The following is a 9,611-nucleotide window of genomic DNA, read 5'->3' as shown; positions in this document are numbered from 1 at the left end:
ATCCTTTTAAAATTTTTTTTTTTTTTTTTTTTTTTTTTTTAACTAGCCAAGGCCTGCGGAAGGCCCATTTTAAAAATTGGCAAACACAAAATACCAAATATGTTGAAAGTTGCCAGGACTGAAAGTTTTAATAGTGACTCCACTGTTCTTTCTAGCTGAACAAAGTTTTGTAGTCCATCAACTGACCTTTGGGTAATACTTCAGAGACTGAATAACTGTATAACTATGGGAATGCATGATAATGTAAATTACAAACTACCCACAATATTTAACAAAAGAGTTAGCAGAACACTACCATGAGGCTACTTCTGAGAGACAGAAAAAACACACTGGAAAAATCGTTTTAATTTATTAGCTCCTAAATGTTAGACAACCAAGACACTGTCTTTTACCTCTGACAGTTCTAACACTAATTTAACAGACAGCCTTGTCATTTTTCCAGGTTTACACAAATTTAAGTCTATGCTGCAGTCACTGCTGTGACTGAGGCTCATGCAGGCATCCGTGTGCCAGCTGTGAACTAACTAGCCCAAGAACCAACAGTAGTAGCCATAGCAACACAGAATGCAGGGCAGGCTGTAAAACACACTCAAGAAGCTGGATAAAAACTCAGGCAGTTAAGCTCATGTGGAGCCCCAGACTGTCCCATTATAACAAGGGAGGCTGTGACAGACTACATTTCTTGTTGTAATATTTATGGTTTAAATGTGTTCGTGCTGCAATAATTTTGCATGCTTCAGGTTTCCCTGACTGGCTCGTACATGGGGAAAGAAAGATTAATGGAATCCCTGTTGGGTCCCAGAGTTGCCAGAGGTGAAAAGAGGGGCCTTCAGCAAACAACTAAATAGCTTTGAATAGGAACTGTTGAAGTTTCAGGTGGGCTTGATACTCATTCCTAGAAGGAAACACACTATGGGCATTAAGGGAAGGAGATCAAGATAAGCATCTCACCTAAAAAGCAGGTGCTGGCCTGTGAGCTAGACAGCCTAAAGCAAGGGGATGGCAGGCTACTTCGGTATACTTTGGGCTGTGAGGACTGGGGAAGGAACAGTTAAGTTATCCTTGATGTATTTAGGGTTCTGTGCACTGGACTGGGGTTGGGGGCACTGCTTAAACCTTTTAAGGGGACAGGGGGTCTTCTTGTTGGGTGACCTATGCCTCAAATACTGAAGAGGATCTGGCTGCTTTGATGCTTAAAACTTGAAGTGTACTCCTTTCCCTATTGAGAAGGTAAAATCCCTCTCCAAGGAGTAAACTAGAAGGTAGTTCTTTGAGAAAGGGCTGCAAGAGAGCTGGGGAGGGTCAGCAAAAAAAATGGCCAGGATCTCCGACTTGGAAGGACTTAGGGCTCTCCCCTACTCTAGAAGCCGTGCCTGGCCTGGATTCAGGGGTACTCAAAAGAAACCAGAGAAAGCCAGAGGTCTGGAGCAAGCACTCCCCTGGAGGAATCTGTGACACAGGAATAAGCCATCCTATCAGATTACATTCCAGCTACATAAACTAGTACAACATAGAACCAGCATGGCACCTCTAGCTGCTAAGATAAAACAGAAGATGGATCAATCTGACTTAAAAAGATAAAGTGAAACAGGAAAGTTTCAGAGAAGGTCAGTGTCTCTACTGTGTCTGACATTGGCAAACTAAATCAGAACAACACGGAAATTCTTCCGCTGCCAACAAACAAAAAAAAAATAGGGGAATCAAGGAAGACACCTACCTTTCTACACCTATTCATCCAGAAGCAAGTTTCTTACCTGCATGAGGTCCTGCCTTTCTTTTTCACCCATACATATAGCTTTCTTTATGCTTCGGAGTTCATTCATTATAGCTTGGGCTTCATCCAGTTTATAGTTTGTATGAGCACTTGACATCTTCCGGTCAATTCTATTACAAAAAGGTAGGCAAATTCTTAAGTTAATTACACAGCTATCCCTAAAAAAATTAAAAGAATACTCAGGCTTTATTCCCTACTCTTGCTAATGTGTCCCTTTATTTGTATGAATAAGATGATAAATTGCTTTGAACTAGCAAAACATTCAATATTCAAAATAGGAAAGGTAGCCACATAATCAAGTTATCATGAGGTAAGCCAGTTTATTGCCCATGCGCAGGCTCTGACCCTGCAGCAAACGTGGGATGCGAGTGTGATGCTAAATCCTTGCATTTACCACGATGTTAAGAGTGGGTATCAGGGCAGTTTCCACAGAAGAACTGACCCGCTGTAAGTTCATATACTAGTTTCCTTCCAGTGACTTGTTTGGATGGCTATACACTAAGAACTATAAAACTGACTAGAAAATGGGCTCTCCAGAACTGACAAGTTTCAGGATTTTAATCTGCTGATACAGAGCTCATCCAGCAAACATGAACTTTAAACAGCATGTGCATAAAAATAGCCTTAACTTTAAAACCAACTTAGATAACAATATCACACATGGTAAAGGCGAATTAGGGGGCAGTGGCAACTAGACAAATGTAGCATTGCTTTTAACAACAAATTTTTAGGACTCTGTTCTTATCTTAGAAGTTTCTAGTGAAGGGACTCTCAGTTTTCCTAGGACAATATTTCTGTAGTCTGAAGTTTTATTGTTAGGAAGCTCTATATATCCAGCTTAAAACCAGCACCATCAGGGCATTCTTTCTGTTAGGTATCAGTGTCCACGGCAAGAGTGCCTTTTCTCCATTAACATACAGATCTCAATGCTAGTCTGAAACCAAGCGACTGTCCCAGGATATTTCAAGATCATCTAACATATTCTGGATCTTTGGGTCTGGAATTGGGAAAGCGAAAGTTGCATCCTATATCAAGATGAGATAATATTTCTCTCCAACTTAAAAAGATAGCTAGCTCAACTTCCTTCAAGTGGAAATCTATTTATAGATGGCTCATCTTGATGCCTCAGAGCTAATGCAGAAAGATTTAGGTGCTCCATGCCTAAAACTACGGTCAGCTTGACAGCATATCTGAAGGCTTGTTACCAGCAAACACTGAGAAAAGCACTTGAAACTACGAATTGTAATGATATTGCAAGTCTCACTATATCTAGTGTTTATTCCTAATAGCCCCAGCTCCAGAAGTCAAAAATAAGAATCTCAGTTTCAGTTTTAAAAAGTTTAACATCCACTTCCTCGATTGTCAGGAAAGTGAAAAGTATGACTTTTTAAACTACAAACAATAAAAAGCACTCAAAAGTGATTATGCTTAACAGTTATTCACTCATTGAATGTTAAGGATTGGAAGCACTGGTTTAAGGTTCTGATACGATTAGACTAAATGACAGAAGGAAAATGACCGTGTTCACTAAGAAAAGATATAGCTCTCACAATTCAGAGTTTGATTTTTCTACGTTTCTGCTACTACGGCAGTCTAATTGATCTATGTCAATAATTTCTACTTGGAGCAGCTATATCTTCCCAAAGAGGGAATGCATCATAAGTTAGAAACTTATATTGCCTTATTTTCTTGTATACAGCCTACAAATTTTTCAAAAAAACCATATGGTGAAATTTGGAGCTTACATTATACATGAGAAAATTGGATTTCCACAGTTGGATGACTTTGCCCCATGGGTCAGATATGGTCAGTGCCCAGGGCTGGTCAATGACCAGGGCAAGTGCACAGGGTCAGCACGTAGGATATAATGCATATAGGATATAAGGCAAGGGACTGCATGGAGACAGAAAAATCTCAAGGCCATTTCATAGATGGCCAGAGTGTTTCTCATTTTCTTGATGTTTGATCTAAGGAAGCATTAATGACACACAACTGCAACCAGAGTCAATGGAGACTCTGTTTTCAACAAATAAAATGTTATATACAGTGCTCTGAAAAATCAAGTCATAGACATTTTAAGTTAAGCATATAAAATTAATGGAAACTTCAGCCTCTAATCTCTGTGCCAGAGTTCTCTACCTGGGGATAAATGGGGATAACACTAGTCAAATGTATGTCGCTGGAAGGCTATGAAGATAAATCAATTAATATTGCTGAATGTCACAGAAGAGGCTATGAAAAAAATTAGTAATTTTGTCTCCATAGCTGGGTTTGAATAATGTGTAATAAACAAGATGCTGAGCTATGTATTAAAACAATGAGGAGAAAGTGAGCTCCATCCCTCATGCTGTGTACTGTATGTAGTCATCATCACTGGCAATCCTTTGCAGTCAAGGATGATTGTCTTCCATGACTGTCTTATTTGTGGGTCTGAAGATGGCTGACAATGCCAATCTAGGATTCACAGGTTCTACTGAAACTCAGACATTTCCACAGGTGATTCTGGATTCTAGGTTGGTCCATGACGCACAATTTCTGCCACTCCAACTCTTCCTTCTTCTGTTGTTGCAAGGCTTCAAAGTACTGAAATTCTTGCAACAGACTCTTCCTCCATTTGGGGCAGCCCTAAATGATAGTCTCCCAATACCTGATGGTAATGTTGCATTTTTTCAAGTTAGCCTTGAGGATGTCCTTGAAGCACTTTCTCTGCCCTCCTCTTGAGCTTCCATTTTGACTAAGCTTGGAAAATAAAACTTGCTTTGGAAGTCTGGAGTCAGATATCTAGATGAGGCATAAAGCCCAGAGAAGTTGATGTCAGATGATCATTGCCTCGACACTTGTAGCACTTACTTGCAAGATTATGCTAATGTTGGTACATCTGTCTTCCCACCGGATTCAAAGGCTCTTTCACAGGTATCGTTGATGGTACTTCTCCACCAACCTGAGGCATCTCTTGTCCATTGTCCACATCAGCTCTGTACAGTAAGGGAGAGATCACAACTACTTGATAAACCATGAGCTTGTTTTTGAATCCGATATTGTGATCTTTAAACACCCATTTCCTCTGGCATTTGAAGGCTGGACTTGCACATCTGAAGCGATGCTGGATTTCTTCGTCAATGTCAGCATTCTGCAAGAGATGGCTTCCAAGGTACAGGAAATACTCAACATTGTCCAGAGTCCCACCATGAATCTGAATTACTGAAGCTAGGGACTGCTCATTAGGAGTTTGTTGGTGGAGGACCTCAGTCTTCTGAATGTTAAGCACCAGTCCCATTTTCTTGTATGCCTTGGTAAAGATGCCAATAGTTGCCTAAAGATCTATTTCTGAGTGAGCACATGCTACAGCATCACTAGTGTACTGGAGCTCAATGATTGAGGTCAGGGTGGTCTTGGTTTTGGCTCAGACTTGGCTGAGATTAAACAGTTTACCCTCCATTTGCTAATTTAGCTCCACTCTTACTGGAAGTTTGTTAGTTATATGTAGCATCACAGTAAAGAATATTGAGAAGAGTGTTGGAGCAATGATGCAGCGGTGCTTAACTCCAGTTCTAACTTCAAAAAGATTTGTGATAGATCAATTACTGAGAACCACTGCTGTCACAGAGCAAGTAACAAATGGTAACACATTTTGGGGGACATTCATACCTCAGAAGGATCCTCCACAGCACTTCTTGGATGACAAAGTTGAAGACTTCCGTGAAGTCAAAGAAGGCCATACAGAGAGGTTTATATTATACCCAGCATTTCTCCTGCAGCTGGCAAGCTGTGAATATTCTGTCAGTTGTGCCTCTGGTGCCCTAACCCACACTGAGGTTCCAGGAGAAGCTCTTCAGCAAATAAAAGGAGACTATGCAGGAGGGTTCTTGCAATGACAAACAGTCCCTCTGTAATTCACAGTCAAACCTGAATCCTTTCTTGAATCCTGTCAGAATCATGGTGTTCCTGAGATTATCTGGGATTTCTTCATCATTCTAGATCCTTAAAATGAGGGCATGGATCTGTGATGCAAGTTCCTCTCCCCCCTGCTTGAAGATTTCAGCAGGAATTCCATCTACTCCAGATGCCATGTCATTCTTCATCTGCTTGATGGCTTTCCTCACCTCATCAAGGATTGGAGAGATTCCAAGATAGTCTCTGACTGGGTGTTACGGGATGGAATTGAGAACACTCATCAACAACAAAGTCTTGACTGAAAATATCTTCAACATGCTCCTTTCAACAAGTCTTGATCAGGTCTTCTCCTTAGGTCTCAAGGGGGTTGACCACAGATGGATTTGGTGGCACTAAAGAAATCATGCATATCATGGACATCAGCAAGTTGTTGAATCTTCTTTGCCTTGTCTTCTCACTGTCTGTTCTTCATATTGCAGGCACTCTTTTGGGTCTTTGCCTTATTCTCTGCCTCTTGATGATTCAATTGCTTTTGCTTGGAACTGGTGGCATTCTGCCAAGCACAAAAGGCATGGAGCTTGCAGCTGATCAACTCTTGGATCTCCCAGTCACGTTCATCAAAGTCTTGGTGTTTCCTGGTAGAGAACCAAAGTCCGAAGTGTCTCTTTGCAGGTGATGACAGTGGACTTTAAGGCACCCAAAGTGCTGCCAACATTCTCCCATTGTTGTTGAATGGAATTCACTGGTTTTTCATTGAGGCACTGGTGGAAAAGCTCTCACTCAATTGGGTCCTTAAGCCTTTCAACACTGAACTTCTGTTGATATTGCTTGTGCTGCAGTCATTGTATGGGAGGCAGTTTGAGAGACATAATCAAGCAGATGAGTGGGTGATCAGTCCAGCAATCATCAGCTACTAGCATTAGCTCGACTGATGCAGACATCTTTGCAGTCCCAGGCACGAATTATGATGTAGTCAATCAAGTGCCAATGCTGAAATCACAGGGACTGCCATGATGTCTTGTACCTGTTTTTCTGGCAGAACAGGGTGTTGGTGATTCTAAGTGCATGTTCCATGCATTTGGTCATTTTTCTAATAGCTTCCACAGATATTTGCTGGCATCAACGACATTCCAAAATCCTGGGTTCCATTCCAAGCTCAGAGGAAAGTCTTTCTAGCACAGACTCTCTTGCCCATTTCTCCCTTAGCTTGACCCATTTTACCTCACTGCTTCTAACCTGTCACTTCTTCACCCCTGGCTCCTCAGCACAGTCTCACACTCCTTGCCTAGCTAATCTTAAGGGTCTATTATTCAGGTTTCTCTCCTTCCAACAAGTCCCAGTCTCCACCAATGGACTTGATGTCTCAGCATCAATCTTGCCCTCCCCACACCTTGTCCCAGTCTTTGATCATCCAGTCACACTTCTACTCCACCCCTTTCCTTATTTCCTTCTCTCACTGTCCCCACAACTCTAGCATCTAGTCTGCCTCTCTCAATGCCTCATCCACTCTTGGCCCCCTACAAGGTTAGTCTCCTTGCCAAGCTAGACTGCATTATTTCCCTGCCCTGCATTTCAAGCTCCTTGTCAGATCTGTCTTGTTCTCACTCTCATCCCACTGATCTGGCCCCTGGTCCCATTTTCCTTGTCCAGTCAGGTCAAGTATGAAGAGCTTTTATCTCTTATCAAATATGAAGAGATTTTATCTCAGTGTCCCCCTTTCTGCCCACAGACAACTGGTCAGGCTTTTGTTCCCTCTGCTCAAATCAAACTGCTTCTTCACTCTATGCTAGCAGAGACTGAATGTTTGTTCCCTCCCCCTGCAAAGTATGCCCAGTGTTGAGCCCAACCCAACTGGGAACAGGGATTAGAGCACCGGTTATCCACCTTTTTGGACTCAGGGCACTCTCACTGCACCAGAGGGACCCCTCCATAACATTGGTTAATTAAGTGGCACGAATTTCAAACCCACCCCCCACCCCCGGCAGTGGGTGGGGGAAGGAGGAGGGAATCATTCAGGAGGAGGAAGCCGAAGCCTGTGATTATCTACTTAGCTTATCAGCTTATCTCCTCCAAGTTCACAGCACCATTCAAAGGACCTGGTGGCACCCCAGGATGCCCCAGTACCCTGGCGGAGAATCAGTGCACTGGAGAGGAAATCCAGCGTTGCCGCTGTAATTTTGGGCTGCAGCATAATCAGTCACTCAATGGTGGGGAGAGGCAGGTTGGTACATGTGTAGCTGTGGAAGCAGTATTAACTTTAATGAGACAGAGACTGTTCTTTTGTTCTGTGGGGGATGACATCTGCACAGTCCAGTTAGCACTGGGAGCTGTAAGAGGCTCAGGCATGCTCAATGAGACACACTCTTTCTAGAATCTAGTTGTTAAGCTCTAGCAAGTCTCTACTAAACAAACGTGGACTACAGTATTCTAAAGCTTTGCCAAATCTGGATGGATTTTCCTAGGGGTGGTAAAATAAACAAAAACAAGTACACAAAAACCTTGCCAAATGTGAAGTGCTGACACCTAAAACTTGAACATTGGGTGGAGGGGGGAAGACACGTCACCAGAACAGATGTGGTGGGCTAAACAAAAAAGTAAACCCTGTTCTCAGAAATGACTGAAAACTTTCCAGTGAAATTTTCAAAAACAAAGAAAAAAGAAGAGTCAGCCCAGAACAAATATCATTGGAAATTTCACAATAAATGGTTTTAATTTAGCAAAGGCATAAGCAATTAAAAACAAAGGCTTATAATGAAAGTACTGGACAACCTTAATAATAAACAGGGTTAGTTAGAAACTCCTCCTATAACAAAATCCATTCCTACTCTCCTAGGCCAAGATCAAGACTATTGAATCCAGATAAAATATTATTACTGACTTTCATTAAAGTTGGTTTTCACTCTTAACCGTTCATGAAGCCATTCTGTACAAAAAGGTTGTTTAAGACCAGAAACTCACTGGGAGAGTCTACACGTTCATTAATGTGCAGTAGTTAAGGAATGTTTAGATTAGTATTTGCTTAATTAAGTACTAAGCAAATGCACAGTAACCACAATTACTGCACAGTAGAGCCTGCACACTTTTTTGTGATGCTTACCATGCTGCAGCTTATTAGCAGTTTTTGACTGACATGTTACTACACAGTAAGCATTTCATATAGACGCACCCACTCAGATGTAAACCCCCAAATGAAATGATTCCTAATGTTGCCTAAGACTCACTTAAAGCTAAATAAAGAACATGACAGAAAAGGCAAAAGCTGGATGAGACTCCTGCCATTTTAGATTTGGTAATCCTGTGAAAATGAAATTTAAAATACTTTTGACATGGCCAAGAGAAGACAGAAAGTAGTCTTGGAAGACAAAGTTTTTAAGAAATGTAACACGAAGGTAGGAATTCATAAGATGACTAAGTTTAAAGAATCTGCCAAAAAATGAAAATTTTCATTTAAAGGGGGGGAAATAAACCTGTTTTATTTTCTGACAATGCACTTGCTCTGTAAGAACTGTTGAAACAAATTATCAGACTTGCATATAAGTAGAAAGAAAATATTCAAAACAAAGTAAAAAAAAACTTCCCTGCAAGGCTTTTTTTTTTTTTATAACACAAACCCTGTGGCTCATAAACCAAGAAGCCACAGTGAAATACACTGCTCAACAAGCAAGTGTACACAAGAAACAATCTTGAAGAAAATGCTAGGCCTGTGTGAAGCAACTAGTATTTACTTCGGATTCAGCCAATTCAGGGGACAATGATTCAATTTGGTGATTCAAATCAGTGTCCCAAATCGATTAATCCCAATCTGATTTAGAGATTCCCACTGCCCCCCACTACCCCATGCTGTGTGGGGGCTCTGCTACAAGCCCCCAAAAGCCCCAACAGCCGCTGCAGCAGCCAGTGAATGCGGAGCTTTTCTTTCTTTTTTTTTTTTTTTCTTTTTTTT

The 9,611-nt window shown here is 41.4% G+C and overlaps 1 protein-coding gene across 1 annotated transcript in view; it reads right to left on the bottom strand.

Moving 5' to 3' along the window:
* The window catches only part of WWC3 (WWC family member 3), a 244,438-nt gene that overhangs the window by 98,345 nt on the left and 136,482 nt on the right, over nt 1–9,611 (bottom strand). Inside the window, exon 7 of the mRNA XM_019523856.1 lies at nt 1,755–1,884. Within this exon, the coding sequence (XP_019379401.1) occupies nt 1,755–1,884 (130 nt within the window). The remainder of the gene's footprint in view (nt 1–1,754; nt 1,885–9,611) is intronic.

Source organism: Gavialis gangeticus, unplaced genomic scaffold (assembly GCF_001723915.1).
Source record: "Gavialis gangeticus isolate Ggan-Ray unplaced genomic scaffold, GavGan_comp1, whole genome shotgun sequence".
Taxonomy (NCBI): Eukaryota; Metazoa; Chordata; order Crocodylia; family Gavialidae; genus Gavialis; species Gavialis gangeticus.
This window is presented reverse-complemented; position numbering and strand designations above follow the sequence as displayed.